General features: G+C 36.0%; 13 protein-coding genes and 1 non-coding gene across 14 annotated transcripts; 9 read left to right on the forward strand and 5 right to left on the reverse strand.

The window, feature by feature from the left end:
* Positions 1–105: 105 nt before the first annotated feature.
* GCD11 (translation initiation factor eIF2 subunit gamma) lies at positions 106–1,710 on the forward strand (the record flags this gene model as incomplete). The annotated part of the gene is made up of 1 exon (XM_043195115.1): positions 106–1,710. The coding sequence occupies one exon, from the start codon at positions 106–108 to the stop codon at positions 1,708–1,710; it is 1,605 nt and encodes a 534-aa protein (XP_043050312.1).
* Positions 1,711–2,123: 413 nt separating this feature from the next.
* Positions 2,124–3,053, reverse strand: KQ657_004446 (3-methyl-2-oxobutanoate hydroxymethyltransferase; the record flags this gene model as incomplete). Its single annotated transcript, XM_043195116.1, has 1 exon — positions 2,124–3,053. The coding sequence occupies one exon, from the start codon at positions 3,051–3,053 to the stop codon at positions 2,124–2,126; it is 930 nt and encodes a 309-aa protein (XP_043050313.1).
* A 400-nt stretch (positions 3,054–3,453) lies between these two features.
* GLO1 (lactoylglutathione lyase) lies at positions 3,454–4,416 on the forward strand (the record flags this gene model as incomplete). Its single annotated transcript, XM_043195117.1, has 1 exon — positions 3,454–4,416. The coding sequence occupies one exon, from the start codon at positions 3,454–3,456 to the stop codon at positions 4,414–4,416; it is 963 nt and encodes a 320-aa protein (XP_043050314.1).
* Positions 4,417–4,759: 343 nt separating this feature from the next.
* Positions 4,760–5,140, forward strand: TTR1 (dithiol glutaredoxin; the record flags this gene model as incomplete). Its single annotated transcript, XM_043195118.1, has 1 exon — positions 4,760–5,140. The coding sequence occupies one exon, from the start codon at positions 4,760–4,762 to the stop codon at positions 5,138–5,140; it is 381 nt and encodes a 126-aa protein (XP_043050315.1).
* A 271-nt stretch (positions 5,141–5,411) lies between these two features.
* Positions 5,412–7,673, forward strand: GCN20 (putative AAA family ATPase; the record flags this gene model as incomplete). The annotated part of the gene is made up of 1 exon (XM_043195119.1): positions 5,412–7,673. One exon carries the CDS (start codon positions 5,412–5,414, stop codon positions 7,671–7,673), a length of 2,262 nt encoding a protein of 753 aa, XP_043050316.1.
* Positions 7,674–7,859: 186 nt separating this feature from the next.
* KQ657_004450 (N-acetylphosphatidylethanolamine-hydrolyzing phospholipase D) lies at positions 7,860–9,206 on the forward strand (the record flags this gene model as incomplete). Its single annotated transcript, XM_043195120.1, has 2 exons — positions 7,860–7,863; positions 7,975–9,206. The coding sequence occupies 2 exons, from the start codon at positions 7,860–7,862 to the stop codon at positions 9,204–9,206; spliced, it is 1,236 nt and encodes a 411-aa protein (XP_043050317.1).
* A 123-nt stretch (positions 9,207–9,329) lies between these two features.
* MGR2 (uncharacterized protein) lies at positions 9,330–9,662 on the reverse strand (the record flags this gene model as incomplete). Its single annotated transcript, XM_043195121.1, has 1 exon — positions 9,330–9,662. One exon carries the CDS (start codon positions 9,660–9,662, stop codon positions 9,330–9,332), a length of 333 nt encoding a protein of 110 aa, XP_043050318.1.
* A 212-nt stretch (positions 9,663–9,874) lies between these two features.
* KQ657_004452 (uncharacterized protein) lies at positions 9,875–10,384 on the forward strand (the record flags this gene model as incomplete). Its single annotated transcript, XM_043195122.1, has 2 exons — positions 9,875–9,976; positions 10,031–10,384. The coding sequence occupies 2 exons, from the start codon at positions 9,875–9,877 to the stop codon at positions 10,382–10,384; spliced, it is 456 nt and encodes a 151-aa protein (XP_043050319.1).
* Positions 10,385–10,470: 86 nt separating this feature from the next.
* UBP6 (ubiquitin-specific protease) lies at positions 10,471–11,979 on the reverse strand (the record flags this gene model as incomplete). Its single annotated transcript, XM_043195123.1, has 2 exons — positions 10,471–11,900; positions 11,967–11,979. The coding sequence occupies 2 exons, from the start codon at positions 11,977–11,979 to the stop codon at positions 10,471–10,473; spliced, it is 1,443 nt and encodes a 480-aa protein (XP_043050320.1).
* Positions 11,980–12,809: 830 nt separating this feature from the next.
* RIB3 (3,4-dihydroxy-2-butanone-4-phosphate synthase) lies at positions 12,810–13,421 on the forward strand (the record flags this gene model as incomplete). The annotated part of the gene is made up of 1 exon (XM_043195124.1): positions 12,810–13,421. The coding sequence occupies one exon, from the start codon at positions 12,810–12,812 to the stop codon at positions 13,419–13,421; it is 612 nt and encodes a 203-aa protein (XP_043050321.1).
* Positions 13,422–13,471: 50 nt separating this feature from the next.
* Positions 13,472–16,429, reverse strand: DIS3 (exosome catalytic subunit; the record flags this gene model as incomplete). Its single annotated transcript, XM_043195125.1, has 1 exon — positions 13,472–16,429. The coding sequence occupies one exon, from the start codon at positions 16,427–16,429 to the stop codon at positions 13,472–13,474; it is 2,958 nt and encodes a 985-aa protein (XP_043050322.1).
* Positions 16,430–17,324: 895 nt separating this feature from the next.
* Positions 17,325–18,467, forward strand: KQ657_004456 (uncharacterized protein; the record flags this gene model as incomplete). The annotated part of the gene is made up of 1 exon (XM_043195126.1): positions 17,325–18,467. One exon carries the CDS (start codon positions 17,325–17,327, stop codon positions 18,465–18,467), a length of 1,143 nt encoding a protein of 380 aa, XP_043050323.1.
* Positions 18,468–18,804: 337 nt separating this feature from the next.
* On the forward strand, positions 18,805–18,905 carry KQ657_004457. The gene has a single exon. It is a non-coding gene; the product is annotated as a tRNA-Pro (tRNA).
* A 137-nt stretch (positions 18,906–19,042) lies between these two features.
* ATG18 (phosphoinositide binding protein) lies at positions 19,043–20,731 on the reverse strand (the record flags this gene model as incomplete). The annotated part of the gene is made up of 1 exon (XM_043195127.1): positions 19,043–20,731. The coding sequence occupies one exon, from the start codon at positions 20,729–20,731 to the stop codon at positions 19,043–19,045; it is 1,689 nt and encodes a 562-aa protein (XP_043050324.1).
* Between the last annotated feature and the right edge of the window lie 715 nt (positions 20,732–21,446).

The following is a 21,446-nucleotide window of genomic DNA, read 5'->3' on the forward strand; positions in this document are numbered from 1 at the left end:
TCTTTACCACTAAAAAATTTAAGTGAAAAATTTCAAAGATGATGTTTTATGTATCGTATTATTAGTGTTCACTTACATACTGAATCAACCACATCAAAAGTCAACATGTCGTATGATGATATTGATAACGCGGTGCCCGACATTGTGATCGGTGGTACTATGGACGACGTTGAAGAAGACTACCAGTACGAGCACGACGTGGAAAGTGACTATGAACAAGCTGAAGGTAAAGAAGAAGAAGGTAACCTTAACGCCACCAAAGAAAAGAAATCTGTATCATTTGCTGGATTAGAAGAAGCTTATGATGAAGAGGAGGCCAAAAGAGAATTTGAAGAAGGTGGAGGATTACCTGAACAACCTGAAAACCCTGATTGCTCTTTCTTGACTCCTTTATCACCAGAAATTATCAATAGACAAGCTACCGTTAACATTGGTACCATTGGTCATGTTGCTCACGGTAAATCTACCGTTGTAAGAGCTATTTCTGGAGTGCAAACTGTTAGATTTAAAGATGAATTAGAAAGAAACATTACTATTAAGTTGGGTTATGCTAATGCTAAGATTTATAAGTGTGATAACCCTGAATGTCCTGAACCTGATTGTTATCATTCCTTCAAATCAGATAAAGAAATTAGACCTCGTTGTCTTAGACCCGGATGTGAAGGTCGTTACCAATTGGTTAGACATGTTTCCTTTGTTGATTGCCCTGGGCACGATATTTTGATGAGTACGATGTTGTCAGGAGCAGCTGTTATGGATGCTGCCTTATTATTAATTGCAGGTAATGAATCTTGTCCTCAACCCCAAACTTCAGAACATCTTGCAGCCATTGAAATCATGAAGTTAAAGCATGTTGTTATATTACAGAATAAAGTTGATTTGATGAGGGAAGAAACAGCTTCAGATCATCATAAATCTATTCTTCAATTTATAAGAGGTACCATTGCCGACGGTGCACCAATCATTCCAATCTCAGCTCAATTGAAATATAACATTGATGCTGTTAACCAAGCTATTGTGAATACTATCCCAGTACCACCAAGAGATTTCCAAGCATCTCCAAGGTTAATTGTAATTAGATCTTTTGATGTTAATAAGCCAGGTGCTGAAATCGATGACTTAAAGGGTGGTGTTGCTGGTGGTTCCATTTTAACAGGTGTTTTCAAGATTGGTGATGAAATTGAAATTAGACCAGGTATTGTTACCAAAGATGAAAGAGGTAAGATCCAATGTAAGCCAATTTATTCTCGTATTGTTTCATTATTTGCTGAACATAATGATTTGAAATTTGCTGTCCCTGGTGGTTTAATTGGTGTTGGTACTAAGGTTGATCCAACTTTATGTAGAGCTGATAGATTAGTGGGTCAAGTTGTTGGTGCTAAGGGTAATTTACCTTCAATTTATACTGATATTGAAATCAATTATTTCTTATTGAGAAGATTATTAGGTGTTAAGACTGATGGCCAAAAGCAAGGTGCTAAGGTTAGAAAGTTAGAAGTTGGTGAAGTGTTGATGGTTAATATTGGTTCCACTGCTACTGGTGCCAGAGTTGTTGCTGTCAAGGCTGATATGGCTCGTTTACAATTGACTTCACCTGCTTGTACTGAAGTTAATGAAAAAATTGCATTATCTAGACGTATTGAAAAGCATTGGCGTTTGATTGGTTGGGCCACAATCAAGAAGGGTACTACCTTGGACCCTTCAACATAAGTAACCTTTGTATATTATGTTATGACATTATAGTAGTTTAATCTTATTACTATCGTTAATAGTTACCTTGTATTAATAGCATTGCAGTTGTACATTGAATCATCAAGTGATACTGGATGGCGGGTTTCAATCGTATACCACTCAGAAAGGTATATCCTAAAAATCTCTTAACGTATATGTTCAATATTATTTAATCACAAACTATGTTGGTGATAATGATGAGCTTAGGGTCTCACGATTCCACTAGTATGACCTTCACACTACACTATGAGGTCGTGCTTTAACCTTAAAACTTGATCTACTCTACTCTGATCCAGTTTCAAGTTTAAATATTCTATCTGACATTAATTGATTACTTTTTAGTTATACATTAGTCCTTAACTGTATTATAGTTGAGGATTACCTGCAAGTGTTCATGAACGGTCGTCAACTTGTCTCTTAAACTCTAAGAGGGCATCACGTTTCATCTTATATCCATGAATGTCTTCCTGTGGAAATACTCCCTTCAAATCAGATCTGTATTGTTGAATTGCCTTGACTGCCTCAGAACTGAAGCTAGCATACTTTTTAACAAATTTAGCTGGAGGATGACTTTCATCATCTAACATTCCTAATAAATCTGCCATCACCAAAACTTGACCTGAACAATGAGGTCCAGCCCCTATGCCTATAGTAGGAATGCTTAATTTACTGGTAATGTACTCGGCCAATCTGTTCGGTATGCATTCAAGGACAATTGCGAAGCAACCAGCTTTCTGAAGCAGAACACATTCTTCATAAATTTGTAAAGCACGGTTGGTATCTGTTCCCTGTAATTTGAATCCACCTAAAACATTGTGTCTTTGAGGTGTCAACCCAACATGTCCCATAACAGGTATCCCCGAATCAATAATCTTACTGATGTTGGAAATCATTGAGGGATGACCTCCTTCAAGTTTAACAGCTTGAATTCTTCCTTCCTTGATTAGTTGAACTGAAGTCTCCAATGCTTTCTCTGGAGAGGCTTCATATGTACCAAAGGGTAAATCTGCTACAATAAACGATTGTTTATCACCTCTTTCCACCGCCTTAACATGGTAAAGAAACTCTTCAAAAGGCAATTGATTGGTGTCTTCGTATCCCAAGCAAGTCATCGCAAGCGAATCACCAATTAAATTGATATCTACTCCGGCAGAAGCAGCATATTTCCCTGTAATATAGTCGTAAGATGTAACCATCAGAATCGGAGTCTTATTGCCGTACAATTTATGGATATCAACTAATGTCTTTCTGGATTGTGTCTTATGAGAAGAGAATCTTCTTCCTATCAACATTAAACCCAGACCCCGAACCTTTGTCCACATACTATTTAACTATGTATTCTTTCAGTAGGGAAAGCCTGACTTCTGATTCTGATCTGTGGATGTCTTGTTACCCCTTGGGTGAGTAATATTTTCAAATAAACCGGCATCACTTGCCCCACTGCAAAAGAGACCTCGTATAAGAGGAACCCGAGGCTTGAGAAAACGTATGACGCGTTCTTACGTAAGAATTGTTTGTGAATTGAAAGCGATTTATAACATGAGTCATATTTTCCGAATATTTTATCCGGTAATATTATGCAGTACCTTTATACCCTGGATAAGGTACTAAGAAATTCTACCTGATTGAAAAGTGGAGGACGTTGAAGTATAAATTTTGTTCTTATTTAGACAAGTCTCATTTGCATACGATTACACCTCAAGTTACTATATAGTTACAAAAATGCCTGAAATTGATCAATCTTTCTTAATGAACCATACTTGTCTTCGGATTAAGGACCCTAAGGAATCACTTCCATTCTATACTGATATTCTTGGCTTCAAGTTGATCAGATCAATAGAATTTCCTGATTTCACCTTGTACATGTTAGGATATCCGGATGCAGCATATGAAGGAAAGAATTGGTCTGCTAGACCTGGGGTTTTAGAGTTATGCCATAATCATGGAGTTGAAAAGGACCCCGAATATAAGTTGAACAATGGTAATGGTACAACTTTTAGAGGGTTTGGGCATATTTGTATATCTGTTGATAACATTCAACAAGCAGAAAAGGAATTTTTATCTAAGGGAGTTCAATTCAAAAAGAAGTTGTCTGAAGGTAGACAAAAGTATATTGCGTTTATTTTAGATCCTAATGGATATTGGATTGAATTGATTCAACATGAAATTGGAAAGAAACCAGAAACAACCAATTCTCTGACTTATAAATTGAATCATACTATGATTAGAGTTAAAGATCCTAAAAAGTCGCTTGATTTCTACAGAAATGTTCTTGGATTCAAATTACTTTCCACTAGTGAACACCCAGATGCCAAATTTACCTTATACTTCCTTGGTTATAATCATGATGACAAGTTTGTTGAAGATTCGATGGATACAGTTCCAAGAGCTGCTTATGAAGGTATTATAGAATTAACTCACAATTGGGGTACTGAGTCTGATGACTCCTTTGAAGGTTATCATAACGGTAACACTACAGATAATGGTGCACTTCAAGGTTATGGCCACACTTGTGTTAGTTGTAAAGATCCAGCTAAATTATGTTCACAAATTGAAGCTGAATATCCTGATGCCAATTGGAGTTTAAAGTGGAATCAAGGTAACATTAAGCAAATTGCTTTCATTAAGGATCCAGATGGATACTCTATTGAAATCTTGGGTCACAATTTATTCTCCAAGCTTTAGATTAAGTAGTATACAAAAACCACAACTGTTCACCTCTACATCATGTGATCATCTATTATTCATCACGAGTAATGTCGTATTATAAGTAGTTGATTCTAGAAGGGTGGCAGTGAGTGTAATCATAAGCTTAGTAATAGTATCGGATTTAATATCTGTGATGGCCTTTGGGCTCGCACTGTTTCGAGGGCATTTGCCGAGGTTTCTTTACCAAGGAGTGTCATGTGTGGTAGCGCGCGACTTTGCCAATCCCCGAACTCATATAAATAGCAAGAGAATCAACTCTAAATGCAAATGTATCCAACTTCAATTACATTACAGTGCTTATTATATATAACACAATTGAATGCTTAGAACTGTTATCAACCGTTCTAATTATAAATTTATCCAATCTCGCTCGTATTCAAATATGGTATCTGCCTCAGTTAAAGCTAGAGTTGATGAACTCATAAAGAAGCCAGTATTTGTTGCTTCCAAAACATACTGTCCTTATTGTAAAGCAGCCAAGGCTACTTTAGGACAAATGATTCCAAACTTAGATGATTACATCATTGAGTTGGATACTGATTCCGATGGTGAAGAAATCCAAGAATACTTGAGGGAACTCACTGGTCAAAGAACTGTTCCTAATATCATGGTTGGAGGTGAACATTTAGGTGGTAACAGTGATATCCAAGCTTTAAACCTGAAGGGTTCTTTGAAAACAAAGATTAAGGCTGCCTTATAATGAGAGAAATAGAGTAGTGTTGTTAGATGTATCGAGTGAAATAATGTACTGTTTTATATGAAATTGATTGTAGTGTAAACCTTCTTGCATTACACGTATTAAGTACGTACTACTGTTGATATTTACATTGGGTAAGCCATGTATTTATGCTACCCACCGTATAATCTAATATGGTGGAGCCTTCAAGTGCGAACGGTATAGAAAAATTTGCACCTTAACAAATCAACTCTTCATCTAAACCATTGTACCATAGTACTATTTGCACCCCATTATGTCTAACATAGGACTCCAAGTGCGTCAGGCAGTTCCACAGATCGATACAGTGGTAGCTGATTATGCAGTAGGTTATATTCAACATGTTTCCAACGCTACAGAAGATAGTGTTACTGCATCTCAAATTAACATTGAAGAAGAATTAAACTTCATTTGCCAACTTTTAAAAGATGCTGGGGGGAAGAAAGAACAGGTAGAGAAGCTAACCAATAGTGTTGCCAGCTCATTGAAAGAACAATTGGCCAAAAATTTATCGAAATTGGAGGTTCAAGGTGATACATCCAAGAGACTTTTAGATCTTAGTTTGTTACAAGCTAATACCAGTAAAAGAGATATTAATACCAGTTTGGCCCTTTTGGGTGCTTCAAGAGATATCGAACATACAGGTAGACAAGTGGAAAGTAGAGTTGATAAGAAAAAGTTGGAGAAACAAGAGAGAAAGATTGCAAAGAAAGTGGCTAAAAGAAATAACCAATTTGTTAATTATGAGGCTTCTAAATTATTGAATTCAAAGAAAGATGAAGATTATGACTCATTTTATTTGGCGATCAACCCATTGGAATTAGGTACTTCCGGTGCTGGTAAATCAAAGGATATAAAGATAGACAACTTTGATTTATATGTTGGTGATGGTAAACGTATTTTAAGTGAAGCATCATTAACCTTGGCTTACGGTAGAAGATATGGTTTGGTGGGTCAAAATGGTATTGGTAAATCTACCTTGTTAAGAGCATTAAGTAGAAGAGAATTGGATATTCCAAGACATATAACTATTTTACATGTGGAACAGGAAATTAGAGGGGATGATACTCCAGCTTTACAAAGTGTTTTAGATGCTGATGTTTGGCGTAAGAACCTTTTACAAGAAGAATCCAAAATTAACGAAAGAGTTGAAGAAATTGAGAATTTACGTAAAGAATTTGATGAGGATTCTCTTGAAGTTAAGAAATTAGATAGTGAAAGAGACGATTTGGAAAATAGATTGGCTCAAGTCAACGAAAAACTATATGAAATGGATAGTGATAAAGCCGAAAGTAAAGCAGCTGCCATTTTATTTGGTTTGGGGTTCACTAAGGAATCTCAACATCAAGCTACAAAATCATTCTCTGGTGGTTGGAGAATGAGATTATCATTAGCACGAGCATTGTTCTGTCAACCTGATTTATTGTTATTGGATGAACCTTCCAATATGTTGGATGTTCCATCTATTACTTATCTTTCTGAATACTTAAAGACTTATGAATCTACAGTGTTGGTTGTGTCGCATGATCGTGCATTCTTAAATGAAGTGGCCACAGATATTATTCACCAACATTCTGAAAGATTAGATTATTACAGAGGATCTAATTTTGATAATTTCTATGCAACTAGAGAAGAAAGAATTAAAAATCAAAGAAGAGAATATGAAAATCAAATGGCTTATAGAAAGCATTTACAAGCTTTCATTGATAAATTTAGATATAATGCAGCCAAATCATCAGAAGCTCAATCAAGAATTAAAAAATTGGAAAAATTACCGATTCTTGAGCCTCCTGAAGATGATAAGGTTGTTACTTTTAATTTCCCTGATCCTGATAAATTATCACCACCTATTTTACAAATGTCTGGAGTTACATTTGGTTTCTCTCCTGATAAAATCTTATTCAAAGATGTTGAAATGGACGTTAATATGGAATCACGTATTGCTTTATGTGGTGGTAATGGTACTGGTAAGACTACATTGTTGAAGTTATTGATGGATCAACTTCTGCCTATGGAGGGGATGATTTCAAGAAATGGTAGGTTGAGAATAGGATATTTTGCTCAACATCATGTTGATGCTATGGATTTAACTTTATCAGCAGTTTCTTGGATGTCAGCAACTTTCCCTGGTAAATCAGATGAAGAATACCGTAGACATTTGGGTGCATTTGGAATAACAGGTTCTTTGGGTTTACAAAAAATGGAACTTCTTTCTGGTGGTCAAAAATCTCGTGTTGCATTTGCTGCTTTATGTCTTTCTCAACCTCACATCTTAATTCTTGATGAACCTTCCAATCACTTGGATACTCAAGGTTTGGATGCTTTAGCAGATGCTTTGATAAACTTCAAAGGGGGGGTGTTCATGGTTTCCCATGATGTCACTATCATTGATAGAGTATGTAATGAGATTTGGGTGGCAGAAGACACAAAGGTTTACAGATTCCCAGGGAATATCAATGCATACAAGAAACATATCTTAGAATTAGCAGATGCTGCAGGTGTTGTCAGAAGACATTAAGTAATACAGTTTGTAATTCATAGTTGATAGTTGATAGTTGATAGTTCCATTAGTCCTTAGTTCGGCACCTTCTAAAAGTAGATGACATATGCTTAAAAGCCGGTTTTGTGTCACACAACAAAAGTACTTAACCGACTTTAAAACACCAAACTTTAGTAAACGCTATGCCCAACTCTTGTTCTTCAGATGAGTTGTCTATCAGTGAAGGCCAAGGTGGGCCTAGGCCTCTTAGCCACATATAGTTCCTTTGAAGTCTATTACCATATCCGAACTCGGAACCTCATTCTGAATAGAAAACAAGAGAGAGAAGCGCTCTTAAAGGATCTACATATCACTAATAAGTATCAGATAGATCCAGACATACAACAATTCCGATCTGCTACAATATCCGGACTTTATGTCAATCCCTTTGAAGAATATCGACCTCAAACGATGTTTGAGTTTTTGGCAGTTCGGATTTTAGAGTTCATCGAGTCAATTTATGGTAGTCAGGTTGAAGTGCACAAGAAAGTTCATATCCCACCTAATGAAACTCATGAAATAGAAGAAGTATTGAAAAGCTTTCCTCCTAGTTTAGAAACCTATCGAAAGAATTCTCAGATTTTACAACAATGTTTAGCTTCAAGCAAATACTTTACGTCATCTAGTTATAAAGACATAAGGGATACGATGCTCTTCACATGGTTGGGTCAATCATGTAGTCTTATTCAGATTGGGGGAGTTAATTTTTTAACAGATCCTATAATGGGGAAGCATTTAATTAGCAAACATTTTGGACCTGCTAGATTCTTACCTTCACCACTTTCACTTGAAAATATTCGACATGCTACAAATAATCATTTGAGCTTTGTTCTCGTATCTCATGATCATCCAGATCACTTGGAAATGGATTTCGCTAAGCAATTGGGTAATGAACCTTTATGGATTGTGCCTATGGGCCTTCGAACTAAATTGGCCCGTAAGGGAATTCATAGAATAGTGGAAATGGATTGGTGGGATTCTTTAGATATCACCAAATACGTTGGACTAGAAGATTCTGGTGATAAGTTTGAAATTGTATGTTTGCCTTCGATGCATTGGTCAGGAAGATATGTTTATGATTCCAATACTTCGCTTTGGTGTTCATTTATGATCCGTCGAAATGGTCAATCGATAGTTTATCATGGAGGAGATACGGGTTATTGTAAAGAACTCTTTGATGCTATTGGAAAGAAATTGAGTCCTGTGTTTTTAACCATGTTACCAATTGGTCAATATTGTCCCTCTTGGCATCAAAAACCAAGACACATTTCTCCAGAAGAAGCTTTAACCATCCATAAACAACTTGGAGGAAAATTTATGATGGGCGTACACTGGGGTACATTCAAACTAAGTAGTGAGCCAATTATGGAACCGAAAACTAAGCTTGAAGAACTTAGTGAACAGCAAGAGCATAATCTTGATTGTAAGTCACATATTGCCCCACATCATGGATTAACATATCAATATGATCTCGTTAAGGGAACAAGACAAGAACTTGAAGGAGATATATAATAGAATTCCATACATAGCAGAAATATTAACATGATTTATTTTTATCTACAAAACTAATTAAATGGATACCTAGTAATAGCTTCCATCAAATATAATATACCTAATTACAATGATTCTTAAATCTTAATCTCTTTCCAACGCAGCAATTTCTTCAGCCAAAGAAGATCTCAGCTTTTGAGAAGCAATTAAAGCCCTTTCATATGCTTGAAACTTAACATCACTCCGAATGACAGATCCAATACTCATAAACAATCCAAAAGTACTAACACTACCTAATATATATTGACCCAAAGTTCTCATGGCTCCATTTGGACCAGGTCCATTTTGTATAATAGAAAATCCCCCAAATAGGACCCCCACGACCACTCCTACGGTTGATCCCATGATAGCTCCCATCTTGAACTTCTCAAAGTTCGATGGTTGGTGAGCATATTGGTATTGTTGAACGGGAGGCATGATCTCTTGATAATAATACCACTTACTATGGTGACCTTGGACAGCTGGTTTGTTCAAGATAGAGACAAAGTGACCAGTTAAAATTTTTCCAATGAATATTTGAGCGTGGTACACGACTCGCGGAAAATTATAGTAGGTTTACATATCAACTATACCTTACTAACTGAAGGTGTTGATAATATCCCGTATAAATACACTGTTACTATATACAAATGGGTTCATCAGCATCAAGACCTGAAACAAAGGTCTTTACTCCCGCTGCCCCAGTGGATTTCAGTGCATCCTTCTTGTCACAGTTGGAAGCTTCAGCAGAAGTAAGTACTCAATTGATTTCTTGTCCAGTACAACATATATATTAACAATTATAGTCTGATTATTCTCGTGCTCAACATACAGAAAAGTACATCCAAGAACGAGTACTGGCAGAATTGGCAAAATTGGAAGCAGAGGCCGGCAATCGTTTCCATAATGCTGTTGATGGCAGTTTATTGAATAATTATGATAAGGAGGATTCCAAACTATCTGTAAGTGAAGCAGATGGTAAAATCACTGCTTTAACAAAAGCTTTAAAGGAAAACATTGAATTGGCTAAAGTACATGTCCCAGAAGCTACAAGAGAAGCAAGAGAAGCAGTTATTAGTTGTTTAAAGGAGAACTCTGGTAAACCTTTAAATTGTTGGGAAGAAGTTAGTCAATTCAAGAAGTTAACTAAAGATTTTTGACTTAGAAACTAAATCAAGATATTTATTCATATCCCCATCTATATAAAATCAATCCTTATATCATGGTATTTATTTGTTTGTTTATTTTATAATCCAACACCTTTGTAGATCAAAATTAAGGCAGAATCACTCTCACCACCTCCAGCTAAGGATTCAATCCGTTCTTTGTTAATAGAACTAACTTTATCATCATTGAATTTCCACCATCTTTCACCTTCCAAATCATTGTCATCACGAACAAATGCTTGATAATGTCCAGAATCTGCGGAAGTACCAGCATGTGCAATTACTGCTTGTAATTCATAGACTGAACTAGGGTTTTCAGTAGTGCTTTCAAAGTCAAATCCAGAAGGAACAACTTGTTTAAATTCATCTCTAAATTTTGTTTTAATGGATTCAATTTTCATTTCATCCTCCTCTTGTTGTTGTAAAGGAGTCAAACTAATATCCTTCTTTGCCTTTTTGAATTCTCTGATAACTTCAATATTATCCTTTTCGATTTTTCTCAATTTATCTCTAACTTCAACCTTTTCAGAACGAATGGATTCATCTAACATTTCACTTAAATCAAGTTCAAAGGGAAATTGAACTCTTCTTAAAATCTTCAGTTTCTTCCGAGTATCTGTTCTCCAAAAAAACCGAACAAATTGAACAGTTAAATATTTGGGTAATCTGGTTATTGTTCTCTTCAACTGATAATCTGTATCTGAGTTCAACAGGTCATTATGTTTGGTAATAATGTCACTCAATCCATTCAAAATCCCATCTCTGAGGAAATTGGTTTTAATATCTATATGACAATTCAACTTTAAGGATTCTTCAAAATTGATTTGAGCTTCTTCTTCAGGTAAGGCCACACATGTTGAGACTTCCTTCATTTCAATTCTAAATAAATCTTTGATGTTCAAACTATTATCTAAATTATTGATCAATTGGGTGAATGCTTCCTCGGCATCTTGTTGCAGATAACGGCCATTGACATTCTCAGCAAATTGAGGAAGAATAGATCTGAAAAGAGCTAAAAAGAATGTAGGAGTCACTTTCTCTTGCTTCTTATCCATACTTAAAAATAAAGATTTCAAAGCCATTACCAATTCACCGCCACGAGCTCCTTGACTTGGAGTATAAGTTTCAACCTTTTTAGTAAGATCTTTGATTTTATATAATGCTTGTAAAGTTGAGTTCAAATAGCAAGTATTGCCCAAATTAACCAAACCAGAAGGATCATTACTAATGGGGTTCAATTGGTGCATACTCATATCCTCCAAAAATACTTGTTTCTCAATTGGCTTTGTGGGTAAGTTCTTATCAGGAGTACCAAGAACAAGAAATGGCTGTTTCAACCTTTGTAATTCAACAACAGGTGTTTCATCGGCTAATTTGCCTCCTTTAACCAATATTTTTTGTCTAGCAATAGGAACTTGGGTTAAATCTTGAATGCTCTGTTTCAAGTCTAATCCTTTGGATGATTCGCTCAACGCGATCTCATGTGTCTTACCTCCATACTTAATGGTTACTATAAGAGTTAGTACGTGCATTCAATGGACTTGTCGTGGTTCTTTAGAGGGAAAGGTGTACATACTAGTCAAACTCATGATGAATGGTTACAATGGTGGCAAATGAATCGTTTGTAGTTGTGTTTCTTAGTAGAAATCATTTAGGTGAACATTTCATTGTGTTATTGGTAGCGCGGGACCAGACGAGCAAGATCTGAGAGTATTCATCTAATATTCAACTTAAGCAAGTATACAAATTGATTTAACTCTAGTAATATTGAGCCATGGCGTACATGAGTCGACTGTATTTAACGTGGCCTTTGAATTCGATATTTATTTGTGTTCCAGGTGTTTTACTTGTAACTTGCAGATATGCTTGCACTGCGCTACATTATTAGTAGTACTACTCGCTATACCAGATGTTGGCCAGTTAGCCTGTATACTAAACATGATCGGCCATGTTAATATTCCGATTTCCACCACAAAGGCATATCAGAGACATACAGTAAGTATTACATAATGCACACCACAAGGTGTGATCACCAAATACGTTGGTAAATAAAAGTGTTAACGTCAGTTGATAACGACACTAGTAGTTACCAGTAGTGACGTTCACTGGTGATGTTAAAAACTGTAAGGACATAACTTAACTGTAATCTACCACAACCTAGTGGAACTAAGTGTATTCTTCATCCAGCAAATATCATGTAAGCATTGATGACGAAATAGCATGTTCCGCAGTTTCCCCAGACTTCGCATTTAGTAAGACAGCCAGACTGAAAATTTTTAGTCATACAAGTTGCCTTATATATAATACAGCATTATACCAAAGAGAATAAAGTTCAATACTTGATAGATATAAGATTATAGCGGTGCACTACAAGTATATAGCATAAGTTAATCACAGCATAAACATTTTAAAGTTCGTCATGTCAAAGTTTGTTAGTGTACCCGAAGCCATTGCAGCATTCAAGAATGGAGAATTCTTGATTGTAATGGATGATGAAGATAGAGAAAATGAAGGCGATTTAATAATATCTGCTGAAAAGGTCACACAGAAAGATATGGCCTTTCTTGTACGTCATTCATCTGGTTATATCTGTGTTCCATTATCAACTGAAAGAGCTGACAAATTGGAATTACCTTTAATGGTAGCCAATAGAACTGATAGACATGGAACTGCTTATACTGTGACTGTTGATGCTGATGTTGGAACCACTACTGGGATTTCTTCTCATGATAGAACTCTTACTGCTAATTTATTGGCCAATGCTAATGCTGTTAGTACCGACTTTATCAAACCTGGACATATGGTTCCCTTAAGAGCTGTTCCTGGTTTATTACGTCTGAGAAGAGGTCATACCGAAGCGGCAATAGAGTTATGTGGGTTGGCTGGTTTGGAACCTGCGGCTTGTATAGGTGAGTTGGTTAAAGATGATGATGGTTTAATGATGAGATTGGATGACTGTGTGACTTTTGGTTTTCAACATAATATTAAGTTAATTACCATCCAACAATTAGTTGAATACATTAGTCAATAATAGTATATGTGGATGTATATATGTAAATTTTAGTCTATAGAGCCTTTTTGTTATTTCAACGAGAGTTGAGCCTTTCTTTTGCCTGTAACTTCATCTTTAACAGATTTAACTTCAACTTGAACCTTATCAAAAACACCAATAGTTCTCTTTTTCCCATTATGATCATTGAATGTTAACTCATATTTGCTCTCATCAAAGTCAGCGGAATTCACATCACCCAAGACCTCCAATTTGATCAACCCTTCTACTCCAAACTTAGGCACTATAACAACCAACCCATTATTGAAACATTTGATAACATATCCTTCTTGTTCACTCTCATTATTCCTCATAACTTGCCCCACATAATATTCTATACTTGCTCTTCCAGCAAATTGAGCATTTCTATGACGTCTGTTAATATTCTTAACAATCATTTCCATTTTGGATTTATCTCGATGACTCAAATCCAAATTCTCATATCCAATTGCTCCTGCTAATTGTCTGTGTGCCACCACGTCACAATATCTTCTAATTGGTGAGGTGAAATGCGTATAAATATCAACAGCTAAACCATAATGTCTAAATTCGGGATATCCATAAGAACCAGATGAAAAGTATTCGGCAGCCATCATACATCTTGTGGCCATAATACGCAAAAGAGTGTTGAAATAAGGATCCTTGGGGTCTTCACATCTATCAAGAGAATCAGCCAATGATTTTGAAGATTCCAAAGAAACAGACATACCAGGTTTGCGAACGTTAAGCATGTCATTCAATGCTTCAAAGTTGGTAGCTGGAGGAGGTGCGTGTCTTCTTAACATAGCTGTTTGTGGGTATGCATCATAAATCTTACGAGCAACAGAAATATTGGCAAGCAACATAAATTCTTCAACAAGAGAATTGGTCTCTAATAGCTTTTTAATCTCAACCTCACCAGGATCGGATGTCTCACTATCCATATGAACTTTGACTTCCGGTGAAGCCAAATTCAATGCACCAGCATCAATTCTTTGTTGCTTCAATTTCTTTGATAGCTTTAATAAAATTCTCATTGAGTTGGTTAATTCGTCTGTTTGAGTGGCATCATCAATTCTTATCTGTGCCTTCTCGTACGAAAAGGCTTCCCGTGATTTAATTATAGACTTCATAAACCTCACGTCAACAATATTGGCATCTTCATCCAATTCCCAAATAACAGAAAATGCAAACCTTTCAACATAAGGTTTAATGGAACATAAGTTGGTACCTAATAACATTGGTAGCATATCAATTCTCTTGTCAACCAAGTAAACAGATGTACCTCTTGCTGCACCTTCATTATCCAAAGCAGTTCCGGGCTTAACAAAATGTGTAACGTCAGCAATATGGACACCAACTTCATAATTACCGTTGCTTAAAGGTTTAGCATGTAATGCGTCATCAATATCAACACACCCTGGAGGATCAATAGAGCAAACTAATTTATCTCTCAAATCAACTCTCTTCTTTAATTGTTCATCACCATCTAATTTCTCTGGGACAACCCAATTATCACCCTCAGAGGGTAAACAATCCAAAACACTCTTTGAGAATGGTCTATATTCGACGTCATGTTCCAAAAGTAATGCTTCTGTTTCAGCTTCAGCACTCTCAATTTCTCCAAGAGTACGAACAAAGTGACCTTGAGGATATTTTGAGTTCGATGGCCATGTATCAACCGCAACAACAATTCTTTGACCCAATAATTCATGAGCTTTCCGAGTTTGAATTCTTATCTTTGGTAATAAAGGGTCCATCAAAATTACAAAACAGCTCTTTGATGAATGACCATGTTCTGCAGAAACTGAAGTGGGAGCAATCTGACCAACATAATATCTCCATGATCTTCTGACAATCCCCACAACTTTAGCTGTTGGTAACAATTTCTTTTCGGCAGAAGCAGCCGTTGATCTGATAGCTTCATTAGCTAACATTTTCCTTTCGTTATCTGATATTAAACTTGTGGGACCGTCATTAGTGCTGGCATCGTCGTTATCTTCTTCAGGATTATCGTTTTCACCAATTGTGCTTTCATCCACAATGGTACTGGAGGGTTCTCTCCATTTATCCTTAGGAAGTAATTCCACAACAACAGAATCAGCGTTAAAAGATCTGTTCAAGTTCTTTGTCCCTATGACTAATAATGGTTTTTTAAAAGCAGGAACAGTGACCTGACCTTCTAAAACATTATATGATGATATATGCATGATACCTTGATATAATGTACCATTACGGATCCCACCCATGAGTCTTGCATTGGAGTAGTATTCAGGAAACATTGTTTCCGTCTTATCAGCTTTGAAATCTTGATCATCTTGTGGAACAGAATCTCTCAATTCTTCTCCATTGGGCAATAAATCAATGTATTCAGCTAAAGAATAAGCCTTGATCCCACTGGCAGATGCCTTCTTTCTATTATCTCTATCGTTGCAAACAAATACTATATCTATTTTAGTTTTGCTGTTATCTCTATTGATATGGGTATCATACCAAGTACAAAGCTTTCTGATTGCCCTATCATTTCTATCATTGATCAGTTCTCCTTTCTCTCTAACCACATATGCTGCTTCGTTAAATTCGTTATGCACAACGGCAAATCTTTTATCTTCAGATTTGACTAAACCTCTAACTCTATGGTAAATTGGTAACGATCTATTACGAACTTCTTCAAGAGCTGTTTGTGGAATGATAACGTCGTAGAAACAGTTGATATTCTCTACCAAATCAATGGCATGAAGTAAAATATTAGTATCCACGACAACATAGTGTCCATTAGAGCTTCCCTTGAGAGCTAGAGGACTTTCGGAGAAAATCATCTTGGCCAAATCACCTTTAGCATCAGCCTGTAATAATTGGTGGCATTTGGTACATGCTTTAGAATAGCATGGAATATCATTCCGTAAGTAATGTTCTCTGACGATTTTTGTAGCACCTCCATTTCTGGAACGCACAAAAACCTTAGAGGTGACTGTAAGACCACTTGATAGTCTTTTACGTTCGGCTATCATTGGCTTATTGGAATTAATGTTAAGTATACTAGATGGTTTGGAAGAAGAGCATCGTAGATTTTGAGTGGGAAATTTTTTGTCTGATCACGTGACTCGATAAAGAATACAGTGATTTAACTTACTGTAATATAAGGGAGATTAAAGATTACACATGTTAAAGGACGTTATGTATATTGCAGTAATGATAGGTCTTTTGTTATAAGTTCGCCTTTGATCTAAGATTACTGGTTACTTTTTAAACTTTGCGGAACAAATTTGCAATCGCTATCTGATTGCAAGTATCTTCCAAAGAGTAAATGAAACTGTTACAAATACAACGTCATAGTCTAACACCAGTCAATTTGGATGTCTAATGATCTTGAAAGAAATAAGGAGTTCACTGGAATTGCTTCGCAACCATGAAGTAATAGTAAACTGGTTGACCTTTAAGGGACACCACCGCAAGAACAATTCGTCAAAAAAGGCGTGTTATTCGGCATTTATAGTATTAAGTACACAAATTGCAACCTGCGACACGCAACCGAATACTTTGTTAGAATTGCTTCTATTTCAGGAACCCTGATAACTTTTCATTCATTTTCACTCCTTCTTTCAATGTTTCGTTCTTTCTTCTTCAGCAACAATTTTTGGTAAATGAATTATGGCATTGCCAATGTTCCGGTTGCGCAGATGGGTGTTTTTAGCTATGGTCATTATGCTAGTGGTAGTATATGCTAAAATCCAAGTACACCACTGGAACCTTGTTAAAGATCAAATACGACAAGGAACCTCTAAACTTTATGACACTTTCAATGGTCCATATACACTTGAATCTGGGTCAGAACCAAATACACATGGATCTAAGCAAGATACTCTGTTTCCTGAAGGTGTTTCTGTATCTAAAGGCGATGTCAAAATGACTTTCACAAATCCTTTCAATAAACAAGGTGATCCAGAACGTATTCTTGAACTCAACAGAGAATCATATCAAAAATTAATGAACATAGAAATCAATGAACCTAAAGATTATGATATTAACTCTATCAGACCTCCAGAAGATATCTCCAAATATGTTCATGCGAATGCTACAATTTTAGCACTTGTGAGAAACTCGGAAGCAAGACAAATTGCCAGTACAATAAGACAATTTGAAGCTTCATTTAATAGTAAGTTCATGTATCCCTATACTTTTATCAATGATTCACCTTTCAGTGAAAGATTCAAAGCCAAAGTGAAGGAGGTCAGTAATGCTCCGATGAACTTCATAACTATTCCCAGGGATTTATGGGCCAGGCCTTCGAGTATAGATGCTAAGAAGGCTGAGGAAGCCATGAAGATTCTTACAGAAAAAAGCGTTGCATATGCCAATAAGCTTTCATATCACAACATGTGTCGTTTCTATTCTGGAACATTCTATAATATTCCTGAATTACTAAAGTTCAAATATTACTGGAGAATTGAACCCCAAGTGAAGTTTTTCACTGATATTAAGTATGATGTTTTTAAGTATCTTGAAGGAACACAAAAGGTCTATGGATTCACACTTTCATTATACGATATTGAAGATTCTGTTACAACACTTTGGCCAGAAACCATCAAGTTTTTAAATTCGGATGATAACTACAAATATATAAATCCGAATGGTGCCTTCCAATGGTTACTTGAAAATCAGCAAAATCCTAAGAAGGCTGAGATCGCTGGAGGTTATTCCACTTGTCATTTCTGGTCTAATTTTGAAATTGGTGATATGGATTTCTTTAGAGGTGAAGCATATACAAATTGGTTTAAACATTTAGACTCAACTGGGAAATTTTATTACGAAAGATGGGGTGATGCTCCTGTTCATTCTATTGGGTTGGGATTATTTGCTGATAAATCTAAAATCCATTGGTTCAGAGATATTGGATATGAACATGATCCATATTTGAATTGTCCCAACTCAAAGAATGTAGCTCGTTGTAAAACTGGTCTGTTTTCTCGCTGGGACCATTTACAAGATCAAAATTGTATGGCTAGTTGGGTTGATTATAGTATGGCTGATCCAGCAAAGATTTATTAAAGGAACGGTAAATATGAATTATTCTAAATGGACTTTTTATTGGGGAAATACTTTTAATATACGTTGAATTATATCACTTTATTGGCAATGAAATTGTGCATCTACTTTAAGCTATATAAAACTATAAAATACCAGTTGGATGAGATCCGACACGCCTGCTGTTTACGACAAGCAACATACTACCATCTTTAACCAGGTGTTAAGTTAAACACGAAGCTGCGAATTCACAGTCTGTTTCTTATACTTTGAAAGATACCGTTTATTTTCGTGGAAAAACCAATTTATAAGTTGTGGCAAAAATGTCACATAAATACTTTGGACTGTTTGTAACAAGAATGGGCGTGTGGTCTAGTGGTATGATTCTCGCTTTGGGTGGCGATTACCTAGTAATTAACACAAGCATGCGAGAGGCCCTGGGTTCAATTCCCAGCTCGCCCCAATTTTTTACAGTATTATTTGATTGGTTTTTTTTAATTGGTTAAAGATGAAATAGAAATACGTTTTCATTTACACTATACTACGAGTATTGCAGATACTTATATATAATGACATGCATGTTAAGGATTATGAAAACTTTAACCACTATCTTCTAATAAAGAATATTGGTGCAATAGTATACAATCTCCACCTCTTTCTGGATCCAATCCATATACGTAGAAGGTTCCATCAGATGTAACAACGTTAACATGAAGTAAATTCATTCTCAGAGTTTCTTCTCGTTGTTCAGGAGACAAACTAGTGTGATCCTTCAAATATGATTTAGGAACAACATTTTGTTGAATTTCGCAATTGATAGCTGCAATAGACTTTGTATCTTTGGAAGTTGAATTAATCTTCAACGATGCAAAGTGCCTTATGGGTTCTAAAATGGATGAAAATTTGGAGGGAAGAAAATCTCCCATTCTTTGAGCAGCTCTCCTGCCTAGGCTTTGAGACTGTCTTCTAATCAATCGAGCAACTGATAATCTAGTTTGATCAACTACTGGTTCAACTTTATCATCAGACATGGCTGAATTAACGCTATTGTATGAGCCTTGAGATAATTTTCTTTGTTTAGTATTAGAAGAATTGGAAGGCTCTGGTTCTTCGTCAACATCGCTGTCTTCGTCTTCATCTTCATCTAGATCTTCATCTAGTTCCGTTGAACTTGTAAGTGATTTCATTCCCCCAGACCCTCCTCCTGTATGAGAATCTTGCTTTTGACTATCATTTGACTTTGATGGGGTGATTTCCAATTCTGGAATTCTGGACAGCGAGGGAGAAACAACTGTAACTTTCCTTGGATATGACTTTAACTTTTCATCTTCTCCCAAACGGAATATATGTACTGTATCACTGGAACTTGTCGCAACCACGTACTTATTATCAAGACTAAATCGAAGAGACCAAATTTTTGTACTGTAAGTTCCTCTACGGAATTGGAATAGTTTGATACCTGAATCAACTGAAAATATCCTAACAATTGTACCCTTGTCACTAGCAGTAGCTAACAACGAACCATCACAAGAAAGTGCCATTGATGCCAAGGTAGCCTTATGTGCTTCAATCACTGAAACTGGCTGTAGGGTGTTCAAATTGAATATTATAACATCACCAATTCTATTAGGAGTATTGCTTACTGATTGGATGTTATTTTGTACCAGATTAACCCCTCCATTGGTATTAATACCTGCCACAAGTAAAGAATCATGTGCTATTGTTCTTGGTGGAGAAGGATATGCTAAAACTGAATTATTTTCATCAGTTGAAATAGTACATAATCCAGTAGGATTCGAACTAGTTTCTATGGTATGTAAAAGCTTCAACGTACCAATATCATAAATATAAATTTGAGTTTCCAAAATCACCACCAACCTGTGTCTGGTTAACTTTACTTGTAGAATTGTATTTGGAAATATTAGATCACTGATAGTTGATTGTCTTTTTGTATTGATGATTTTAAGTTTACGAGGAGATGAACCTACCTCTTCTCCTAACATTACCACAGCAACAAGTGATGTTGTATAAAGCATTTCCACAATGCCGACAGATTCATATTTCCTCCATTGATAACATTTACCAAATGAAGGTGTACAGTTGAAAATCTTGTACCCTGTATTTGTTCCAATCAGAACATAAGATGCATCTTGGTTGAAATTGATGAAATTAATAGTATCATCTTGAGACCCCCCCATTGGACCTGAAGAAATTGAGGCACCGGAATTGATAGATCCAATTCCACCAATACTCGTAGACTCACCACCTCGTATACCGCTTCCATCCATTGATGAAACAATATTACTATTATTATTATTATTGTTTTCGTTTTCTTTCATCTCTACTACAAAAACAAATCACAGTCAAATCACAGTCAGTCTTCTCTATCCAAATCAAATAGAAAAATTAAAGTATGATTGTACCGCCTCACTACTAGAAGTTTTGACGTATTGAATGTAATCAAATGGATATTGGTAGCACTTAGCCTCAATTAAAAGCTCTTAAACCCTTGTGTGTTATATGGATTGTTCGTATCCATTCTATCCTGTTTAACTACAGATCCCCACTTTGTAAATTTGGTTTTAGTGACACAAACAAAAGGTGTGTTTCTTTGATAGGTGTCATCATAGAGGAACACTTCTGTTAACCTAAAGGAAATACATTAATAAGGCGTATACAGTTAGGTAAGTTAATAGTAGTTCTTATAACTTACAAGAGAGCGATATATAGTTGTGTTTCCGTAGTTGGGGTAATGCTTGTTGAATCCAGTCTCAGTCTCATCAGCTTTATCACTTGTTGCATGGTTGCACGGAACCGGTGATGACTTAACTATACAGTATATATTACATATATGTAAGGGAAAAGAGTATCCTATAGTTTAGTGATTTGTAGCACAGAAAGACAACAAGTAATAACCAAAACTATCCTACTCCACTTGATTGGATACACGTTGGGGGGCTGATATGAAGGGTCGTCCACTATCCCGATTAAAGGTTAAAGAAT

The sequence above is a fragment of the Scheffersomyces spartinae genome (genome assembly GCF_019049425.1).
Source record: "Scheffersomyces spartinae strain ARV_011 chromosome Unknown scaffold_6, whole genome shotgun sequence".
NCBI classification, from domain to species: domain Eukaryota; kingdom Fungi; phylum Ascomycota; class Pichiomycetes; order Serinales; family Debaryomycetaceae; genus Lizanozyma; species Lizanozyma spartinae.